The 23949-nt window shown below is 43.3% G+C and overlaps 1 protein-coding gene across 7 annotated transcripts in view; it reads left to right on the top strand.

The window, feature by feature from the left end:
• The window catches only part of Trim2 (tripartite motif containing 2), a 166497-nt gene that overhangs the window by 99151 nt on the left and 43397 nt on the right, over positions 1-23949 (top strand). For 3 of the 7 annotated variants that reach the window (XM_063260860.1, XM_023560382.2, XM_013160260.3), the window contains 2 exons: positions 12221-12405; positions 17152-17389. In XM_063260860.1, coding sequence (XP_063116930.1) covers positions 12221-12405; positions 17152-17389 — 423 coding nt within the window. Of the gene's footprint in view, positions 1-1033; positions 1444-12220; positions 12406-17151; positions 17390-23949 lie in introns of those variants that run through there. The other 4 variants (XM_063260861.1, XM_013160259.3, XM_005006791.4 and 1 more) reach the window with 3 other exon arrangements.

The following is a 23949-nucleotide window of genomic DNA, read 5'->3' on the forward strand; positions in this document are numbered from 1 at the left end:
TGCATTTCTGGGGGTCCCTGGACTTCCCACCATTCTCCACTCCTCTCTCTTTTCCCCTGTAGCCTTTGAAGGTAACCATCACTGCTTCTCAAAGTCAAAGCCCCTTCCAGGACTAGCTGCAATGCTTGTCTGCACGGAAAGAATGTAATAAATATTAATGCAATCAAATGTACAGATCAAATATAGTTATTATTTAAGTAAAAATGATCAGCGACTTTTTTTTTTTTTTTTTTTGAGTCAGGGCCTCACTGTGTAGCCCAGGCTGGCCTTGAACCTACAGGGAGCCTCCTGCCTTTGCCTCACTTGTGCCAGGATTACAGGCGTGTGCCCAGCCTAATCACTTTCACACTAATAATTAACCAAAGAATAGGATACAATACTATTCCCTGCCTCCACTGGAACAGAAAAGGTAATGATTGATTATGAATTCCATCCCAATAGGTTAAGAATAGGACCTACTCACTTTTTTATTGCTACTTGTTGATTTTTATGTTATTAATATTTTTTGAAAATATGTGTAATGACGTGGTAGAAAATCTGTGTGTGTGTGTGTGTGTACAGTTTGTCAGGTGTCTCAGCCTTTAACTGTAGACTTCATCTCAGAAACAAAACAGGGTCACATATCTTCCGACTCAGATAAATGTGCTATGTGATTTTTCTGTGAGTGGTTAGAATACCAAAAGCAGACAAATGTCCTTTGCATTATTTTCCTTTGTGGAATTTTATTCACAAACCTTTTCCTGGGTAAATACCAAAACGGGGTGGGGTGGGGGGCCAGATGAGCGGCAGCTGGTAGAAATGGCTCGTTTTTGCATTTTTAAAAAATTGCACGTTTGTGTTTCAAGCTCCTTGAAACATCGAAGAGAACAGATCACCATATTTTTTAACCAGTGAAGGCTAGCGTGGGCTCCACACGCGTCTAAATGCGAGCTTTCCCAAGGGAGAGGCCGTGTGCAAAGTGTTCTTTCTCTGCCCTGCGCCCCGCGGGCGTCCGCTCAGCATCTTCCCGAGCGTCCCTCGGGTACCAGCCCGGACGCGCGACGGGGGCGGAGCACGATCGCGATCGCGCAGGCACCGCGGGGCTGGGGCGCGCGGCCCAGCCAGGAGCCGGGAGCAGCTGACTGCTGACTCAGACCCCGAGCAGGCAGCGCGAGCTCATGCTGCTGGCTGCTGCATCCCTATCCCACAATCCCTTGCCGGCTCGCTGCGGTCTTTTCAGTAGCCGCGGAGAAAAAGGATGCCCTGCAAGATAAAGCCTGGCGGGCCCGGACACCGGAGGGGGTCTCCCACTTGTTAGTGACCCAGCAACGTTCCGGCTGGCTCTCCTGAGCCTCCCCTCCTCTCCTGCGTTTCTCTCTTCCTCTGTCCTGCTCCCGAGCTGGCACCTGGCTCCCCGGAGCAGAAGCTATGCTGCTGGGCCGCTGACGATGGCTGCGCTGCTGGGTAGGGGGTTCTAACCCGTCTCTTTGCATGCTGCTTCCAAACTTGAGGTGTGGGCAGAAATGCGCATTGTTCTCTTGGACTGCCCCGGAGCTCAGCGACCGGCTGGGGTGTGGGGGGGATTTGATGCTCTGACTGTTTGATTAAGTGGGTTTGCCTGCAGAAATGGGTAGGTGCTCGGTATCTCGGTTGCTTAGCTTTATTTCAGGTGCATGGATGACTGATTTCTCCTGTTCTGCCCCCACCCCCACCCCTTTCTCTCATGGTGGCGTTGCATGCTCTGAAACTAAAGAAGAGGAAGAACCACTCTTTGCTTAAACAAAGACATCAAATTAACAAGGATGGGGAGAAAAAGTAATGCAAGATTTTCCTATGACGTGCTGTGGTGAACTGATTATTATTTTAATGTTGGCTTGGCTTGTTTGAAATAGAATTTCCCCCTCCCGCCCACCCCCTGCATCTTTCTGTCGAGATGAAATATTGAGTTTGCAGGATTCCTCCCCGGCTTCCCCGGGGTGGAGGAGAATGTGGGATGTGACCCTCCCCCCACCACATCCTCTATTGAGTGCACCCCGGGGTTGAGCTCCTTGGCTCCCCGTAACCATTGGAAACGCATTCATTCATAATACATGATTGGCCCCTCTGAATCCGCAATGCCACTGAGAACCGGCAAACAAATATGCAGCAGATGATTTCTTTCTTTCTGACATTTTCCCCTGCCTTTTAAGCACAGTCAAATCTGGGTGGAGCTCGATGGTGGCATTATACACGGGGGAGGAGATCCTTGTGTCTGCTCTGAGGTTTGATTCTTCAAACCATGGGTATAGTTTTTGGATCGGAGCTTTTTCCTGCAAGAATGCCCCACCCTGTCATTAGTCTTTATTGTCGGGCAATAGGAAAGCAAATAGGGAGGCTGTTTATTTTAAACTGAAAATTGAATGTTGAGAAACACATTCCAGAGCCAAAAGATAAAATATTTTTGTCTGAAGAAAAAGATGGTTTCAATGCTGTAGCTTTCCAGAACAGATAGAGACTCAGAAGGAGGCATTTAAAAATTATCTGTTCGCTTCTTTGGCTTAGCTCATATTACAGCAGTTTTATTCCTCATGAATAAACTGGTTTTACAAAAAAACTCTACAGTGGGTAAGGAGAGCCATTTGTTTGCTCAGATCCTTAAGCTGATTCCTTCTTGCCCAGGGTGAGTTATTTTCTGGGCCCTTGCATTATTTGGGGGCAGATGGTATACCAGCACTGCTCCAAGCCTGTGGAATGTTAAATAATGCAGGTCTCTCCCGAGTGTGCTTACAGTGAGAAGTTCATTCCCTGGTAGCCCTTCCTAAACCTCTGACTGTTCCTTTCTGGTTTCCTCCTAGAAAGATGGAAGTGATTTGCATTGCAAAGGTTAAAAAACTCAGCTGAAAGTAAAGAATTCTGTGAGAGCTGTGCTGCTTCTAGATACAGGAATGTAGCATCGTTAGCCTACACCTTGTTAAAAAGGACAATAAAAACTTAAATGCATCTTCACCACAGTTAATAGCACAGTCCTGAAATGACTTAAGTTTTTAAATTTGTATGATAACAAAAGATCAGCAGACTTTATGGCGTGTGAAGCACAATAAAAAGGACTCATTCTTTGTCTTACTGAGCAATGAATTCACATCCTTCATTTGGATAGCTTTAGGCAATTAGTTTCTCCACACTTGTGATTTTTTGGTTTATCTCAATTAAATAGGCAAAAAATCCTAAATATGTAGCAATTTTTAAAAATTTACCTGAGCTTAATTGTTAAGATACCTATTACCTCTTTTCATTATCTCCCTCACAAAATGAGAGCTTTAGCCAAATATTTGTACGTATTACGAAATGTACAGAGAAGATAATGCTTTCCAACTTTAAAAAATTGCTGCCAAATGATTTACAATCATAGTTTTTCTTCTCCTGGTGCTGGGGGTGGAACCCAGGGTTTGGTGCATACTAAGGTATTGTGCCACAGAGCTAAGCCCCCAGCACCTGGCCTTAATCAGTGTTTTTTCCTTTAAAAACATAGGTAAGTGAATTAATTCTACATTGTAGCAAAATGATACTTTGCAGAGACTTGTATTGACTTTTAATATTTTTATTCTCTGATGACATCTATGTCCCTTTATTACTTATACAAGGGTTTCAGTATCAGACTACAACTTGCTTTATAATGGAGTTGATTATTAGGCTTTTCTGAATATTCCCATTGTGCAGGTTATCTGAATTTAATGGATCAGATTTCTTCCTAAAATTTGAAGCTTTAGATTCAAGCAGATTCAAGCAGAGACAGATAAAGAGAGGGAGGGAGAGGTGGAGATGGGGAAAGAGGAAGGGAGAGAGAGAGGGAGAAAGAAAAGAGAAAGAGAGAGAGAGAGAGAGAGAGAGAGAGAGAGAGAGAGAATCACAACGCCCTGGTAGAGACCCTGTGGGCTGCTTTCATATGCTAATCTGTCATCTTCTCTACCATCTTGGCCTTCAGTCTAGACAGTCTCCATTTTAATTTATGCTTTTAATTTATTTTTATTTTTTCTTGAAAACTTATCTAATAAATGAAACACTAATCAACAACAGAACTGTTCCCTAGGCTTGCAAGGGTCGGAGTTCTAGAGTGAAACACATTTCTCCTCCCTCTTCCAGTCAGCCTCTGTCAACCCCCAGGCTTGGTCCCCACCCTTTCTGTTCCCTGGCTGCCCTCTGCCTTTCTGTGACTATTCAGCCTCTTTGTGGAGTCTCCAAGGAAAGCAAGGCAGGAGGCTTGGCACAATGATGGATGTGGGGAGAGGAGATCCCACTCCTCCTGATGGTCCCAGGGTGCCCTAAGGTGAATGTCGATTAGCCTGACCACTTAACACTCATCAGTAGTCACCACCTTCTGGAGCCAAACAAAACAAAGCTTAGGATCTTAAGCAATAGGTGAGGACTTCTGCAGAGAGGGGAATGGCAAACAGCTAACTGTTGGTGCAGGGGTGCAGAGGAGAGTTGGGGGGAATAGACACAAGTAGCATGAAGAGAAGTGGGGAGCTCAGCTTAACAGTCACCCCCATTGGCAAAAGCCAATACACCGAGGGGCGCTGTCATACATTGGACTGTGGGAATAAGGAGAATTTTGAGGCCTTTGGGCACATCCCTCCCTCGGGACAGAAGAGGTGACTCTTTACTAGTGGATCTCTACACACACCCCCACCATGCACATGCACACACACACACAGACACAGACACAGGTACCAACAGGAAAGAAAACACATCTAGCCTGCTAATTCACAAAACAGCCCATCTGGGAGAGAGGCTCTATTTAACTGAAAGTGGGTCACCCTGTTTTACTGTCACTGAAAATTGTCCCCTGCTTTCTTCAAGATGAGCCTTAGTAACAATGCAGGTGCAATTATGTCTGAATGGTAGCAGGCTCCTAAGTTGATCAGAACTAAGCCTGCCTGTTTCTCTAATCACAGTTTCTTCTCTCTCGAGCTGTAGGTGTGGCCTGTCCTGGCAGGCAGTGGTAACACAGATAATCATAAAGTTTCACCACTCCCGTTCCACAGATGCACCGGGACATTTTTCCTTGTTTGTGAAGCTGGTGTGTTTATTGCCAGCTGCACTGGCCCAAGAGCAATGAGAACTACAGACACATTAGTGAGTAGATTCACCTCAAGGGGCAACAAAGAGAAACAGCAACCCAAGGCTCTCTAAAACGACACCATTGAAATGGAATTGAGTTTCCTTAAGGTGCTGCCATAACCAGATATCCCCCTCCCCTGCTTGCCCCAATCACACGTCCACATCTCATTGTCCTGGATATTTTGGCCTTTTCCCTGAACCAGCATTTGGCCACCTCCTCCCCTTCTAGCTCTTCTCCACCGATCCTGTTCCTCTTCATGATGGTGGAAGCAACAGTTTCATACTTTTCTGCTCTCACTGGTATAATTTGGGGTGGGAAATATGGTTTGAATCTTAGAATTAAAAACAGGCATTTTTCTCTCATTCTGTCTCCTCCTATCAAATTCCTTTCCATTTGGTGATAATTTCTACCAAGTTGATAAAAATAAGCCAGAAAAGACACCAGAAAGGAGGTGAGGGCAGAACTGCTCAGGCAGGATTTTTCTGTGCAAGGGTTTGGTTACATGATTGCTACGTTAGTTTTCCCACAACATGTGTTTATCTGGCAAAGTCCTTGTTAATAAGGGATTTATGTGCCAGCTTCTTAGACTGCCATGCATATGTGTCCTCAGTAGTTTCTCTTTTTTCTTTCAGCATTTGAGAACATGTTAAAATATGTCCCTAATATTTACCTTCTGGTGGCTGGCTCCTGTTGAGACTGAGACTGTTACATGGGCAAGCCAGGAATATCAGATGTTGGAGGATGACATTCATAGCTGTGCTCTTTGTCCTGGAATCTGACAGATGCTACTCTTTGCTGCTGGTGTGCCTAAGTCCATTTTTGTGTTATATTTCATTTGTTCAATTCATTCCAAAAATAAATGACCCATTAATACCAGGCCACACAGTTCTGGGTGCTGGGACTATGGCAGGAGCAGATGGTCATTTTCTTGTTGTGTCTCGGCTTGAGGGAGAGAGATGGAGACCTGGAGACACAAGGCATGGTCCTGTCCATTCTTAGAAGACCCTCGTCCCCTTAGGAAGGCATCACCCTCTTGACCTGTCACCTTCCAAAAGTGTCTGCTTCCTAACACCATGGGGGAGGGCCAGGAAACAAACCTAGCAGAAAGAGACCAGTGGCAGGTAGAAAAACATAACAAAGACAGGGAACAGCAAAATGTAGTTTTCCAGCCACCGGTGACACTGAGCTGGTGACACAGAGCAGAGGACACCTTTGTAAGCAGTACTGCTGCCTGTTCCCCCCTAGGAGAACCTCAGCTCTCTTCCCCATCTGAGCTCTTACAGCTGATTAGTATCAGCATCAGTCTAATGTTAGCTGATTATGTCACCTAAAAATGACTTTTCCTTCTAGTTTCCTATCATGTCTCCTCCACTTAATTCATTTTTTTATACTGTAGCTTTCTCATGTAAGAGAACATATGTGATACTTAACTTTCTGCATCTTTTTTTGCTTCGCACGATGATCTCAAGTTCCATCTATTTTCCTGCAGACATAATTTCCTTGTTCTTTGTCAATGAATAATATTCTGTTGTATATATGAACACATTTTCTTTTTCTATTCATCTGTTGGCAGGCATATAAGCTGTTTCCAGAGCTGAGCTATTGAAGACTGTGCAGCTGTGAGAATACGCATGTATCACTGGAGAATAATATCTTTAATTCTTTTGGGGGTATAGCCAGGGGAGGTATATATAGATGGTAAAGTGACATTTCTGTTCCTTAGTGTTTTGAAGAGTCTCTATACTGATTTCCATAGTGGTTGTTACAGTTTATAGTCCTACCAAAAATGTAGGAGGACCCTCTCCCCCAAATCCTGTTGCCATTCATTGCTTTTTGTGGTCTTGATGATAGGCATTCTTTCCATGATGGCTAAAGATATTAAACATCTTTTAACATACTTTTTTGGCCATTTGCACATCCTGTTTGTTTGGTTTTTGAAGCAGGGTCATGCTGTGCAGTTCAGGCGGGCCTTGAATTCACTACATGGCCCAGGCTGCCCTTGAACTTACAGTGATCTTCCTGCCTCAGTCTCCTAAGTTCTGCATTTATGTGCATATATCACTACACTCAGCTTACACTTCTTCTTTTGTGAAATGTCTGTTCAACTGATTTGCCCATATTTTTGACTGGTGTTTTGGGAGCTTTTTTTTTTTTTTTAGTTCTTCATATATTCTAGATACAAGTTCTCTATCAGACAAGTAGGTACTGGCAAAGACTTGCTCCCATTCTGTAGGTTGTCTCCTTACTCTGTTGATCGTTTCCTTTGCTGTGTAGAAGCTTTTTAATTTCACGAAATCCTGTTTCTTGGTTCTCAATACTATTTCCTATGCTCTTGAAGTTCTCTTTGGACATCTCTGCCTGCGCCATGGTGTTATGGTTTATATGTGGGTGTTTTCCCACAGCCTCAGGCTCTCATAGGTGGGGCTTTTGGAGAGTTTTTGGGTTATAGGGGCTTAAGTGATTATGACTGCTGGGAGAGGTAGATCGCTATGGTGTGGCCCGGAAGGGTTTATCTACACCCAGCTCCACTGCCTTGGAGCCAGCGACTATGGACTGAAACCTCCACAAACTGTGAGTGAAATAAACCTTTCCTCCTTTAATCTGCAGGTGTCTGGTATTGTACCTCAGTGACTGAGACATGGCGTCACGTGTTCTGCCTATGTTATCTTCAAAGAATTTCAGAGTTTCTGTTTCTACATCTATGTCTTTGACCACTTTGGTGTGATTTTTGTAATAATAGTACAGGGTAAGAGTTGGAGACGTATTTTCAGATTTCTGCAAGTGGATATCCAGTCTGCCCAGTACTAAGTAGGCTCTCTTTATTAAGTAGGCTCTCTTTTTCCCAACATGTTTTGGTCCTTTGTTTGAAAATGCCTAGGGACCTGGGTTCTGTGCCTTCTGCTCTATTTCACATACATGTCTATTTTGGTGCCCACACTGTGTTGTTTCTGTTAGTACAGCTTCATAGTATAACTTGGGATTCTGTATTATGATGTCTCCAGCTTTGCTCTTTTGTTCAGGACTACTTTGGCTATCCTGGGTCTTTTCTCCTTGTCCACTCCATGCCAGGAACCCAGGGCCTCATGCAGGGTAGGTGAGGAGAACTGAACCACTGAGCTAGGTCTGCAGCCTGTTCTGAGTCTCTTCTCATTCCATGTGAATTTGAGGGCTCTTTTTTCCTAGCTCCATGATGAATGTCATTAGAACTTCAGTAGGGATTCTATTGAGCCCATACATTGCTTTTGGTAATCAGTTTATTATTGGCCTTTTCTCAGTGTGCTGGGTTTTCCCACATCACAGGGGCATTGGAGCAGTGTCAGGTTTAAGCCTGACATTGTGTATTTCACAAGTGTCCCTGCAGAAATTAGTTCTGCTAATCTCTAGCAAAAGAGCAATTCTATATACTGATATTCTTTGTTATCCTGCACCAATTTCTGCTGCTTTCATGGGGAGGGAAGGTCCCTAACATTTAAAAAACCAAGGTGGGGAAAGAGGCAACCAAGGATCTAAATGTTTATTGCTTTCCAATAGCTGAAGTCCCCTAGCTGGTAGTATGCAAACACTCTCACTAAAGGATGTTGTTTATGTTATGCCTGACCTTCATGGCATATTCAGACTGGTGACTGGCGACCCACTGTGTCTCTTCTAAGCCCATTGCACCCTTTCCCTGCTGTGCGATTCCAGTTATGTGGTTATCCCGGCAAGGCTGGGAGGTTATTAGGGGCTGGGAGCCTCTTGTGTGGATTCTGAGAGTTCAAAAAATCCAGATGCCTTCCATAGTCACTTGTAACAGATTTGTGATATTGTCGTGATTTTAAATTAGTCTTAATGAGTAAACATAATTAATTTACTACGTGGTGAATGAACAATACTGAAAAGGTTCACTGTTGTCTACTACAGGAATTATCATAAAATTAGAATGAAGTAGGTTTATTCTTTCACTTTTAGAGCATAGAAGTATGCTCTTAAGAAGTATGCTCTTGGTTTAAGAAATTTTATTTGGCCAACCCGTTATCATTTGATTAAAACAAATATTATTTCCTTGCACCAAATCCAAAATTCTTAAGGTTAGAAAAAAAAAAGAGTGATTTGTAGCATCATGTTCTTGTTCCTTTTTTTAAAATTCCAGTGACTCTATTTCAAAGGGTAGTATGAAAAATTTCAAGAGCTATTCAAAATAAAATTATTTTTAACTGATTTTCATTGACAGTTCAAATTCAACATCATTTTTCTTCCCCAATATTTTTGGTCATTATTGTTATATTGGAGCTTCATGCATGCTGAGCATGTGCTATATCATTGAGCTGTATTATACCCCCACTCGCAATATCATTTTATGTTGTGTACACAGACACACACACTCACACGCATCCATGCATGCACACCAGTGAAGTATTTAGCTCGTTTAAGATTGAGTATCATCCACTTATCAGATAAGGCAGAAAAGTTGACATCTGAGCATTCTGATTTACTGAATGCCTTTACTGGATGACCTTGGACAGGTCATTCAAACCTTCAGATTTGGTTTCCTTATCTCTAAGACAGACAGATCCATCCATCCCCTATTCTGATGTCATAGGATGTGGTTTTACAAATAGCAGAGTGTGCGCCAACATCTTGAGTCCTTGAGAAATGAACCGCATTTAATCCAATCAATGAAGATCCTTTTCTTGTTCTTTAGAGAGAGAGAGACACCCTGTAAAAGCCTAGCAGATAATGCTGGCTAATAAGATATTCACACCTACACTGCTTAGCCATTCCCTGAGTCCGTGGGACTGTGACTTGTGGATGGCAGGTTCTACTTGCTTGGTGATTGTACTCTTTAATAAGTTTATCCAGAAAGTACAAGGTTGGAAAATGATTGTGTCATATGCATAGCTACACTCAAATATGTGTAAAGAGTTTTCTTAATAAAAACAAATTATTTTCAAAAATTTGGTTTGGTGGGAAATAAAAACTACCATTTATATTCAAAAAGAGTGTTTCCCTCAAAGAGTGTGGAGTTGTGGATTCTATAAAAGTTGCAAAGGGGCTGGGGATTTAGCTCAGTGGCATAAATACCTGCCCGGCAGGCGCGAGGTTATGAGTTTGATACCAGGTACAAAAAAAAAAAAGAATTTATAATGAATATTGTGAATTTCCCATCTTCAAACAGAGCTTAAACCAAGTTAGCATGTCACAGATAAAACAAGATTCTTCCACAGATCCTTCAACTTTCTTAAAAAACAAGGCCTAGGGTAGCAGAGTGGTTGAGGGAATTAAGAGGCCATGGGTTTTTAAGACTTGCAAACCAGTGTTTGCTTTCTGGCGACGTTGACCAAGCTGGTGTGTATTTTATTTTTGTTTTATCTGTGGATTGAAAATAATCATACTACTTGTTACTGGAATTATACTGAAGATTAACCTTTTTTAGTAAAGAATATTTCCACTGCAATTTGGAGGGCTACGGACACCTTACCAAGTAGGTGTGGCTTTTAATTCATTCTTAGTTTGCCCTTTGGGAACTTTTAAGGGTGGCAGATGGAAACAGATGCTTTATACAGTGACCTGGGTCTTTAAGGATTATTATTTCATCCTCTCACGTCATTGTTCTTTTATGAGGAAAATGGGCTATTTTGACCGATTTCAAGGCAGCAAGGCTGCCGTTTGCTCCTCAGAGGGAATGTTTGTTCCCATTTAGTTTGGAGACCTGCAGGCTTTTCCACCTGAGGTCTGGACTCTGTACCCTGAGAGCCCTAGAGCTTATCAGGAGCACAGAGGAGTCTCTCGGGCTATAGCTTGCTTGAATTTTATCCGTAGCTAATCACTAAGAAAACAAAAGAAAAATGAACAAAAACACATATTTTCTTTGATTCTTATGTAACCCTAGCTACCTGTCTCCAAGCCTGCTAAGTCTCGCTTCCTGCCTAACAGCTGCATTCCATGTTCTAACTTTTCCCTCCTTTTTTGTGCCCGAGGGCTCTCTGCTTTCTTTTCTGTTGTTCTCTTCTGACGTCTTCTTTCTGGCATGATCCTAACATTTCAAAGCCTCCTCTGAATTAATTCACTTCTCCCAGTCCCTCAAATGCACATACATGTACACTACCAAATCTGACTTCTTTTGTTCTTTTTCCTTCTATCCTTTCCTTTCCTTTCCTCTTCCTGTCTTTTTTTTTTCCCCCTTAGGTGCTGGAGATCAAACCCAGGGCCTCACAGGAGACAGCAATTGCTGTACCGCTCAGCTACCTCTTCCCCCCACAACGGATATTTTTTTTAAATGACAGGTCCTTGGTCCTTGCTTCATGCAGATACACAGGGGTTTCAGACCAACAAAACATCAGTTCTGAAGAAAACACATTGAATGGCCCGTAAAGTGTACAATTAAAAATTCTAACGATCACTGTTCTGTGTGTTACCAGAACGTAGAGGAAGCAGAATCTGTACTCTCCACTCTCTCAGGTTACATGCCTGGGGACTATGAACTTACACACCGTTTTAATAACGGGTCACACACTGTGGAGAAGCAATTAGACAAAGGAAGAGAGCAGGTGTAAGTCATGAGAAATGGATGGTGAGGCAGGTCTGTGTGGTCAGGGTTAGGCAGACTCACGTCCTTACAGTCTGCAGTGCTTAAGAACCTTCTCTTCCTGGCATGGGACGGAGGGGAAGCTGGAAATAGGTGGAAGTTTCCTTGATGGATGGGATATTTATGTCCATTTCAGGCAAGTGAAGCTCCTTTTGTGACTGCTGTTTCTCAGTACCTCGAAATAATCCCTAGGCCACAGAGACATATTTTGAGTGATATATTCTGATCTCTTCAAGAACAATACTTGGGGAAACATGTTGAATTCAATAAGAATCTAAAAGGCAAATATATATTCAACTACAGTCCTGCCAGGGCATGATCAGACATAGCTATGTAAGTTCTTGTCCCCTCAGCCACTGCTCAGCCTTGAAACCCAGAGAGCACACCTCTTAGTATGACATACTCTCTCCTACTTTGTTTGCATGAAGATGGGATTATTTTGTTGATTTACTAAACAGGAGCAGTGAGACTCAACTTCTACTTGTGTTCAGAACAAGATGCCTGGAGGGCAAGAGGGAGGGCTGCCTTGCACTTACAGATTGTCACATGTTTATCTGTTTTGGCCTTCTCTTTGACAGCAGCAGCGTGCAGGGTCACATTCAGCCGGCCCCCCATGTCAGTGGTTTAGGATGGCCAGTGAAGCCACCAACATCCCAAGCCCCGTGGTGCGCCAGATCGACAAACAGTTTCTGATTTGCAGTATATGCCTGGAACGGTACAAGAATCCCAAGGTTCTTCCCTGCCTGCACACTTTCTGCGAGAGGTAAGCTGCTCCCGTGCTCCTGGAAGGACTCGCATGGACTCTTGCCATGGGCTACAGGACTTGTTCCCAGAATTCTACCATTACCCCAGAGACAACGAGTCTCTGTCCTCCTGACGGACATCCCGAAACCAAATCATGAGCTTCCAGGAACTTAATTGATTTCAGACACTTGCAAGGAGGAGAAAGCAAACCCAAGTCAGCTACTACGGGTTCATTTCCAAAGGAGACATAGCATTAACTGTTTCAGGATTAAATGTTTTCTGGGATTCTGTTTTTGTTTTGTTCTTGGTGGAACAGTTTTGCTGACAGCTGTTTCCTTACAGTGTCCTTCCTGAGGCTGGTTACAGATTCATCATTTCCCCCTATGGCAGGTAGTGAAATACCTGCACACAAAAGGGGCCCTTCAGACCAACCCTAGGGCCTTTGCACTGAGCTCTATCCCCAGCTGTTCATTTAGTCACTCATTTATAGACAGGGTCTTGCTAAGTTGCTCAAGCTGGACTGGAACTTGTGAGCCTCCTCCCAGCCTCTCAGGGCACTGGGTTACAGGTGTGCGCCCTGTGGCTTATAGGTGTGTGCCCCCCTGTGTTATAGGTATGTGCTCTGTGGATTTATATGTGTGCCCCATGGGTTATAAGTGTGTGCTCCCATGGGTTACAGGTGTACAGCCCCATGGGTTACAGGTGTGCACCCTCATGGGTTACAGGTGTGTGCCCCCGTGGGTTACAGATGTACGCCCAGTGGGTTATAGGGGTACACCCTCATGTGTTACAGGCTTGTGCCCCCATTGGTTACAGGTGTACGGCCCCATGGGTTACAGATGTGTGCCCAATGGATTATAGGTATGCGTCCCAGGGGTTACAGGTATATGGCCCCATGGTTTACAGGTGTACAGCCCCACCCATGATGGGTTCTATTGATTCTTCCTGAGAGGGTGTGTTTTTGGAAAGGGGTGTGAGTTGGTTATCAAAAGGTACTGTTCCCTATTGTTTAACTTAACCACATAAGAAATTAGGTATTGTAATTTATCAGTGGCCTAATACAAGTAATTTTTAAAATTTGTATTGCTGCATTAGTGTGACAGACTGAAAGAAAAAGAATGTATATGTCTCTCTGTGTGTGTGTGTGTGTGTGTGTGTGTGTGTGTGTGTATGAATGGATATTAAAAATAGTTAAGATAGCTGTACAACTGATTTCTCTGAGTTTGCTGAAGAGAAAGATTTGTAGTGGGATTGTTTGGACGATTGAATGCAGAGGTCTTGTGCTCTGGGTGAACGATTTGGAGATGACAATGTATCATTGTTACCCTGACTGATGTACTTTAAATTTTTGTTATAACTTTTTTTCTTTCTTCATCTTTCCTTTTTTCTTTTTATCGGAAGTTATCCTTCCTTGCTTTGGGAGTAATCGAGAAGGGAATTATCCTGGCCGGCGTGGTGGCACATACCTGTAATGCCAACACTTGGGAGGCTGAGGCCGGAGGATCGCTATAAGTTCTAGGCCAACCTGGGCTACAAAACAAGTGTGAGGCCAGCTTGTGCTGCATAGGAAACCTGTCTGTGGAGGTTTCAGTCCATAATCAGCTGGCTCGAAGGCAGGGTGGCATGGTTTTGGGGTAACACTTCAAGGCAGCAGCCAGATCCTAATTTAAGTATTTTCTTAGTAGGTTATGTGTTTTTCTTAAAAACAATTATGGTAGTTACATATTATAGCACTTTGCTAGGTGAGTTTTCTATACTGTATTATCTAAAATACATACTTAAAATATTTTGCTTCTAATTATAGAACAGGAAATCAGGACTTCTAGTGGCTTCAAATATATACTGACTACCTTTACTGATTACCTTTATTGGTTTCCTGGAACATCTGCTTGATGGTTTTTGAGTTGATGGAGGCCTCCAGTGCACAAGAATAACCACATCCTTAGTAGCGGTGATGGGTACAGAGGGAAAATAGATTTGTTACTGATAGCTGTGGTGTTTAGTCCTTTGTGATTGTCATGCATGTGTGTTGATAGATTTGTTTCGCTGTTTTAGTGGTATTACATAACACACCAAAATTTTACATTTTACACTGACTTAATTTATGTGAAAATGCTTTGTAATTAATGTTCTAAGTTAATTAAACAGAGTACAATTTTCCCCCCACCCCTTGATGGATGTAGTTAAAATGTCAGTACCCCCCAACTGTCTGAGGGTCCCTGTGGCACGTGCAGTGAAACTTGACCCCTATTTGGTTTGGAGCACGTGCCACAGCCTGGCTTTTTATACACCACACCAGCTCCTCAGTCTGAGCTCGGCACAGTGACTTGTCTGTGTTGTGGGTCCTCTGACTTCTCTCCAGCAGGTAAGAAGCACCACTTTGGAGTAGCCCTGGGTCTGGCCCTACCTGCCTCTGTTTCCCATCCAGCAGCAAGCGGCAGTGACTGCCGAGGTCCTCCCATAGTGAGTACCCGTGGAAGGCCGTGCTCTCAAATTGTCCTAGCGTCATGCACACTGAAATACTTCTTTTTGAAAGTGATGGTGGCTTTTCCTTAAAATGGGAAGATGTTGTTTCTATAAAGACAGAACTTCACTGTTCTGGTGGAGGAGCTTGTCATTCATCCCCTAATTGCTCAGATTAATGTGAAAGTAAACTGCAGACAAATGCTACCCACCAGCATTATCCAGACTACCCCATAACAGGGCATTTGCCCCAATCAGAGAAGGTTTTCCTGCAGAAGTGAATGCTAAGCAGCAACCCCAAGTGTGAGTGAAAATGAAGCAAAGGGGAATGAACAAGTAGGAGGAACAACTCTCAGGTACATTCAGCATTGCTGTCATAGAGGGGCCATGACACGTGGGAGGAACCCGAGCCCACCGTGCACTGGGCAGCCAGTGTGAGGAAGAGAGAACAAAGCTGAAACTCGAGCTCACATCAGGTGTGGTGTGTGTGCTTCCCTGTGGGTTGTTATTTGTGACACAGGAGCAGTGGAGGCCATGGGAGAGTCTTCATGTGAATAGGAGGAGAGGGAGAGTCAAATCATTACTTGTAAATTTTAAAGTGATTCTGGCTGCCTTGTAAGGGAGGGCTAGAGATACAAAGGAGATGACAGCACACCAGGTCGAAGGCTGCTCAGGAACTCTAGAAAGAGTGGTGTAAGGGATGAAAGAACTGGAGAGGCCAAAAAGACAAGGAATTGACCAGCTCTGCTGCTGGGTTAGATGGGGGAAATGCAGAAGATGGGAGCTACTGTTTATGAATGACTCTTAGATTCTGGTTTGCTTAGCTCCATGATGGCGAACCTCTTAGAGCTTTCAGTGATAACAAGAGCCCATTGTGGCACACGTGCCATAGGTTCACCACCACTGGCTTAGAGGAGTAGACAGGAGTGACGGCTATCCAGATGGGGAGAGGACACAGTTGGGGGAAGATCATTGGTTCAGACATGCTGAGCTCTGGGACCTGTGAGGTCTCTAGAGGAAGCTGTCGGCAGGGGAGTTGGCCTGCAGATGGTCAGCAGAGACATCTGTGGGAAAAAACCTAAGTGTAAATGTGGAGTCCTGCCTATTGCCGAGTACATGGATTTAATATTGCAGGAGAAAAGAGCTCTCAGGATGAAGCCTTGACCAAAACCAAATTTCATCAACTCAGAAAAGATAGAACAGATAGAAGTGGGACCAAAGGAGTGCGGTGTCATAAAGACAAGGGAAAATAAAATGGCAAAAGAGGTCACATTTGATGGATGCCATTGAGACTGAGACGTCATGTAAGATAGGACTGAAATATGATAGGTTTCAGTATCATTAATGACCTTCGCAAAGGCTGTCTTATTTCTGGTATTGAGAGATCAATGAACTCTCGTTGACATCGGTTTTCTCCATCCTCAAAATAAGGGAATGGATTTCAAATTCATTGGCTAAGCAACTGGAAAACCCTGAATAATCCAGTTAGTTGGTTTTTTTTGTAGTGCTAGGGATGGGACTGAGGACCCTCTGTGCTAAGTGACCATCCTACTGCTGAGCTACACACTCAGCCCCAGGTCTAAGTGCATAGAGATTAGATGATGGGGTCGAACTGCCTGACCAGTGGGGTACCCTTGGGGGGTCCTTTATCCCCTCTGCCGGAGCCTAATAGCATTTTCTCCCTAGGTTCTTGGAAGAACAGAGTGAGCAGTAATATACTGGTCACCAATAGTAATACAGTTCCTTAATCAAATAAGTGAAGTCGGTGCCTGTAGAGAAGAGATATAGACATAGACTTTTGAATCCAGGTGTCTCATCCCTGCTGCAACCAAATATTTCCATTCCGATGGTTTTTAATATCTAGTTGTGATTTTGTATGTAGAATTAATGTCAGTGTTAACCCAAACATGCGACCTGTTTTTGCCAGTTGTAACAGTCACACAGATGTGAGCCCATTGCCAGGGTCTCTCATGAATGTGTGTTCCAGTAGCCTGGGACCTGATTCCCGGGGAGGCTAAGGCTGCTCATCCCAGTTCCACATCCTTGTGCCAAGGGTCTAGAAAACACCATGGAAGTCACTGACAGTTTTCTTTTCCTTGCACGTGACCAGGAGCATTGTCTGACCATCTGACAGGGCCAGTGCGAGGTCAGGTTCGCTCATGGTTTCTGAACTGTTTCCTAAGCCAAGGGCTTAGTGGAAGATATTCGTGCAAAACCACCCGGCAGTTTCTGACAATGACACCTGCAAGAAGTGGGGCAGCTCCATCCTGACTGCCCTCCACCTGGGTCTCCCCTCCAACAGGTGCCTGCAGAACTACATTCCTGCCCACAGCTTAACCCTGTCCTGCCCGGTGTGCCGCCAGACCTCCATCCTGCCCGAGAAAGGGGTGGCCGCGCTCCAGAACAACTTCTTCATTACGAACCTCATGGACGTGCTGCAGCGGACGCCGGGCAGCAACGTCGAGGAGTCTTCCATCCTGGAGACGGTGACCGCTGTGGCTGCAGGAAAGCCTCTCTCTTGCCCGAACCACGATGGGAACGTAAGTGGAACAGATGGACTGCGGGTGCTGCCCGGCAGCCTGGTGGCTGTGGCTGGGATGGGTTTTGGGCACATCAGTGATGGGCAGTAAGGCAGAGCTCCACCTGGAATTTGAGTGATTGCAAAGGTGGTTTTGTTTTGTTTTTCACTAACCCTTAGACTATTTGGCTTGCTTACTTTCTATGATCAGAATTATTCAAATAATGAAATCCATCTTTACTGTGTTTGCTTAGTGTATATTGTTGGTATCCTTAGGAAAGCAAGTTAGCAGCTATTTGCAAGCTGCTCATTCTTTAACCTGCAGAAACATGTGTGTCATCAATTCTGTATAAAAATTTAATAATGGGTAAGTTCTGCAAATTGAGTGATTATTAAAATGTTAATGAACTAGATTTGTTTATTTTTCTTGTGGAGGAAAAATTTTTTTCATTTTCCCTTAGACTTTATTCCTTAATTCCTCTGATAATAGATTACAGATTGCAAACATATTTCCCGCTACTCGAAAGTACAAAACTGTGACAGAATCAGGACCTGTATGGTATCCAAGAACTGATTCATGAGAATTCTCTTTCCAGAACAGGCGGATCCCACTGTGGCTAGGAGCTCTGCCTCTGAAGCCAGGCTGCCTGATTCAAATCTTGTTCTTGAAATGGTGCCTTCAACCCACTTTGGCAAGTTTGTAAAACTCTCTATGGCTCATTTACCCTTTGGCAAAAAGAAGCAGTAGTAGTATTTCCCATATATGATTATTGGAAAAATATTTAAATCATATTAAGAGCAGAGTAAGCTCTTGATAAAAATTAGCTACTCGAATTATTTCTTGGGGGTTCTGGTGCAGCTCAGCGATTATCTGGCAAGCAAGAGCTCTGGGCTCAAGCTCCAGCATTGTAGGAAAAAAATATATAATAAAACTACGTATAATATGCATATAAAATTGCTACTAGTAATTGATTTTAGTGCTAGGGATTGAACTGAAGGCTTTGCACAAGCAAAGTACAGATCTACTGCTCAGTTATATCCCCCGCCCTAATATTATTTCTAATTAATGACCTTCCTCATTTCTTTCCTTCTATATTGCTCACTTTAAAAGTATGTGAAACTGCTTATAATAATAAAAGTCCTATGTACAATAAAACTGCTAAGGCAAGTGATCTTTAAGCCTAGCAATTACTAGTGGCCACCACTGTTTTATGACTGCATCTCTGCCCACTAGCATAGCAACCTGCTGGCCAAATTGTTTTCCATCTCCAGGCCTGTCCGTCCTTTCTGCTTGGGAGGGCTTTGTTCCTGCTTTGTGTGGCTGACTCGTTCTCATCTTTGAGCTCTGTGTGCAGAGCAGCCCTCCCTGACAGTACCCGTGGGCCATGTGACACTCCTCTCCTGGCACATCGTCTCCTTCGCAGCTGCATGGTACCCACCCGTCACCCTGTGCATTGTTTAGCCGTGGGTCCTCCTTCTTTCCTTCTAGAGGATGAGCTCCAGGAGAACAGGAACTTAGCTCACTGTACCCTTCACACCACACAGTGTCAAACAGGGCACCAAATCCGTATGAACTTGCTAAAACACCTTCCAGCTACCAGATCCGGCTCTTCACACCCACCCTGGAAAGCAGGAGTTCATTACCTTCATTTCGCAGTTAAGAGTCTCAGGCTTAAAGGCTTTAAGTCACAGAGCTAGTTAATGCATCATAAATGCTAGACCAGGGATGAATATCATAGTGAGCTTTTTGGTAGCTCAAACAAAAAAGAAACACTAATGTAGATTACATCTGTAACACCAAAGATTATGTATCTGTAACTGTAATTGAAACATACTGAAATATTAGTGACTACCAGGTTTTCTATGTATTGTGCTACAAGGAAGCATCACTGTATAAATTTTGTTAAAAAGAACTTAAAGGGTGTGTTCCATAGTAGTTCAAACATTCTTGGTGACTATTTCCCACAGTAAATGTGAGGCTGTGTGTGCTAGGATCCTGCATTCTGAATACTGGTTTGGGGACAGCATTTCTGCCAGGTACACGAGTCCTCTTCAAATGTGGTTCAGGCTGGGGTTCTCTGCAGGTCCCGCTTCCTAGAGGAGTATGTTTTAGGCACACGAGGAGGCCTCCTATAGACACTGGTCTCCGTTTGGGCTATGAAGGGGCAGGGGTGTAGAAGGAAGATGATGACAGTTGGGAAGATGGCTTCAGTAAGCAAAGGGACAAAGCGGCAGACTCAGGACTGCCTGCTCCTGGGAAGGAGAGGGTGGGAAGCAGGTAAGGAGGAGAACTACAGGGAGGAGCCCAGAAAAATAGATGTGAGAGGCTGTGATTTGCTATGAATACCATCCAGAAAGAGCTTGACCTGAATTCCATCGGCAGCATGAGAGCCTGACAGCTCTTTAAAGAAGGGATGATATGTTAGTAGCCTTGTAGAGGAATGGGGTGGCAGACACCAAATCTGAATTTATTGAATTGTTCAATTGAGAGCTAAGGGGTAGAACTAGAATGGAGAGGAGAGGGTAGATTTTAGAGAAGGGTGCTTTTCACAGGATGACCTGCCTCTCCCAAACAGTAAGTCATGTGCTAAGATAAGCTATCAAGATTGTGAGAACTGGGGGCTGGGGATTTAGCTCAGCGGCATAAGTGCCTGCCTTGCAAGCAGGCAGTCATGAGTTCGATCCCCGGTATCTGTAAAAACGAAAAAGACCAAAAAAAAAAAAGATTGTGAGAACTTGCACAAATAAAATTGATTAAATAGTGGGTCATCAAGAAAACATCACTGTAGTTTCTTATTGTGTAAACAAAGCTCCTGTGTAATGTACTAAAATTATATTAGTAACGTGTGTAAGAGGAAAAGCTCAGTGTGTGTATGTGTGTGTGTGTGTGTGGTACAGGAGATCCTAGGGCCTTGTGCATGCCAGGCAAAGGTTCTACCACTGAGCTCTATCCTCAGTCTCAGAAATTTTTTTTTAATCTCCTAATTATTCAGTCAAAGAAAAGAAATGGTACAGTTGGACTGTTTACAAAATACAGAAGTGAAACCCTTATCTATCAAGTGTATGGGGCAAAATTAAATTTCTATCCAGGAAATTTTTTAGGTTAAAGCTTTTTCTTTTATTTGAAAGGAACACAATAAGTTAGAAAAAGAACAACAAAATGAAGATAAGAAATATAAAAGAAAATAATATGTTATTCATAGTATGTATATTTCTAGATGATAAGAAAAGACAAAAAGCTGTTCAGTTGATAATCCCTGATACCAAAACCCAGTGAAGAAATTCTCCTAAAATTAATAATTGAACAAGTGGTAATAGCTATAAGATTCTTAATTAAAATACCCCAGCAAGTTCTTAATCTGTAAGAGCACTTTCAAAACAACCCCAAAAGCAAATGAGCTCAGAAAACCCCCAGTGGAGATATAATAATTATATGGGGAGGGGTTTAAGCTTCATAAATAATCAACTTCTCAACTCAGCTAAAGATCTTACAAGAGGTAATAACCAGTGTTGACAAGGATATGTATATGAGGACATTTTTATACTCAGTGGATGGCAGGGGAAATGGCTCTTCAAAAAGTTGATGTCAACTTAGCAAAATATAATGAGCATTTTACACATTCATCTTTTAACCCAGTAATATCATTAATAGAATTATTTCTGAAGAAATAATTAGATTTGAGGTTAAAGAAAATAAATATTAAAAACAATCCAAATGGATTGTTTTAAGGACATTGTTAAGGTATGGTGAGTCTACATAACTGATTGCTGATTAGGGATTGAAACTGCATTTTTTTTTTTTTTTTTTTTGGTGAACCCAGTGTGTTACACATGCTAAACACATGCTATACTACCAAGCTATACTTCTCAACCAAAACCGATGCTTTCAAGATAAGTGACCTGTGTGCCACTTTGTGTGGATACTTTTAGAGTTTTGTTTTCTAAATTGTAGGAGCCTGGTATATAAAGTACAGAAGGGACAAAGTTTCAAAAAGGGTAGAAAAACCAGAGACTTTGTGCTCTTTCTCAGTCTGAGGTTCTCAGGAGCCAGGAAGCACTGCTGGTCACCAGAGAGGCAAAGGGCCCAGGTTTGGAGGGTCCTGGATGACACTGTAAGGAACCTGAGCCTATTCTAAGCCACGGAGAGCTAGTAAAGGCTGGTACGTGTTGGAATGAGCAGGCAGAACTCACTCCAAAATAGTTAGAGCCATAAGGAAGGGCAGGTCCAAAGCAGAGAAGCCTGAGCCAGCCAGCCACTTAGAAGCCTTGTAAGAGAACCCATCTCAGCCCTAATCCAGGACAGCAGAGGTTTGGTTGGAGGGTTGGACCACACATGACAGTCAGTTGGCTGGGTGGACAGGTAAGCTGAGACCCACAGGCCCAAGAAGTGACTCCCAGGTGCCTAGCTTTGGTGTCCCAGGAAGCACTGATGCTCCCAATGAGTACAGGCTGATAACTTTGGGTAACTCAGTGGTCAAACACCTGCCTAGTATGTGCAAGGGTTTTGGTTCAATCGCCAGCATTGCAAAAAATAAAACAAAATAACCATGAATTTTTATAAAATGATTCATCGCAGGTGAAACTGTGGAAAGAGAAACCTGTTGCCACTGGTGGAAGGATAAATTAGAAATTACTAAAGATGTATTCCCCCAGCATAATGTAACACCAGACTTTCAGCTTGCAAAGTGGAAACCCTTCCTAGAGACGCTAATTCCAATGTCATAGTTAGAGAATTCTTTAGGTTAAAACGCTTCCCCTCTTCGACCAAATGCATTTTCTCAAGTTGCTTCAAAAATTAAACCTCAAGGTGAATGAAGCTATTTAAAGTACATTTTGAGTACTTCCTGCTGAGTCATTACGATCCACGGAATCATAAAATTCATAAACGGGCGAGACATCTTGGGAAATGAGCAGGGCACATCTTGAGTCATTCTGTTGTTCGATCATACCTTGTAGGAGGTCAGTGGAATGGGGTCCTTATCGCATAGTCAAGCCAAATGCATGTAATATCCCAGATAAACTGCTGCAGTTAATTACCCTGGGCAAATCTTTAAAAACAAGTCAAGCGTCTGAAGGTTCATAAAATTGAGTAATTAACAGCAAAGCAGGATGCTGCCTTGGCCTGTGGGCAGTGCTGATTAGCACATGCGTGGATGAAAGCCTGTTATCTGCTTTAGGCAAGGAGAAACTATCTTCTCATTCAGCTGCCTCAGCATTGTCCAAATACAAAGGAAAATGGTCAGTGGTCTGAGTGGCTCTTAGCACTTAAAGCACCCCAGAAAGCACACTTGAGCTCCAAGTGCCACGATCCTCAGTACACAAATGATAGGGGAATCCCTGTTTCTGCTCCCTTAGATGCCTGAGGAACAGGAAAGTGAAGAGGTACCAAGGGGTGTTTTTGTGGAGGAGTCCCTGGTCTAGGTAACAAATCTCCAGTCACGAAACAGGATCCATTGCCAGGACTCAGAAGCCTCGGGCTTAGCCCAAGGTTCTGAGTGTCCTTGTCACAGTAGGGATGCAGAGGGTCCTGCCAGTCTCCTCTTCTGATGAATGCAAACAACCACTGCCTGCCAACAGCAATGAGCCTCTGGCCTCCCTGCCACCCCTGGGAACAGCACATCTTCTCACCAGATGGGGATGTGACCACAGAGGAGTCACACAATTAGCTCTCGGCTGGAGCCCTCGCTGTCAGAACCCAACTCAAGCATTTGCAGCTGGCTAGCTGTTGACACCTCAAAATGATTTCAGGGCCTTTGCCCCCATGACATATAAAAGATATTGTACGGTGGACAATAACCCGAGTCTGTCCCGGCCTCTCAAAGCTGTTCTGTTTTGTTTGTAGGTAAGACTCACACATCACTTTGAAGTGACAATGGATGGTATTTAGTATATTTGCTAAGTTGTACAAATGCCACCACCCTCTACCTCCAAAGCATTTTCATTCCCTCTCAGAGGAAACACCATGCCCATTTAAGCAGTCACTGCATTCTGTTACTGTGGCGTAACACATGCAACACATGCGGTGACTTTCATACGGAGCCGGCCCTGCATTCCTGGGATAAATTCCCCTTGCTCACAGTATGTAATCCTTTTAATATGGGACTGGATTTGCTAGTGTTTCATAGGGATTTTAAAATCTATATTTATACAGAGTATTTGTCTATAATTATCTTGTGAGGTCCTTGGTGCTGGGAAAATATTGGCTTTCTGGGATGGGTTAGGAGGTGGAATGGATTCTCTTCTCCTCCTCCTCTTCCTCCTTTTTTGTAAGTTTGAGGATTGGTATCAGTTCTTATTTAAATATTTTGTAGAATGTATCAGTGAAGCTTTTTGGTCCTGGGCTTTTTTGTTATTGTTGTTCACGATGATGATTTCTAAGTGTTCTCAGACTTTCTGTTTCAAGTCAGATTGGATTGTGTTTCTAGAAATTTGTCCTTGTAAGTTATTGAGTTTGCTGGCTTACAACTATCTGTAGTATTGTTTAATTCTTTTTCTATGATGTCAGTAGTAATTTCTTCACTTTTCTTCCTGATTTTAGTAATTTGAGGTTTTTTTGTTTTTGTTTTTCTTGGTCAATTTAGC

This window comes from Cavia porcellus, unplaced genomic scaffold (assembly GCF_034190915.1).
Source record: "Cavia porcellus strain 051 isolate PalLab524CR breed Dunkin Hartley unplaced genomic scaffold, mCavPor4.1 scaffold_14, whole genome shotgun sequence".
Lineage (NCBI taxonomy): Eukaryota > Metazoa > Chordata > Mammalia > Rodentia > Caviidae > Cavia > Cavia porcellus.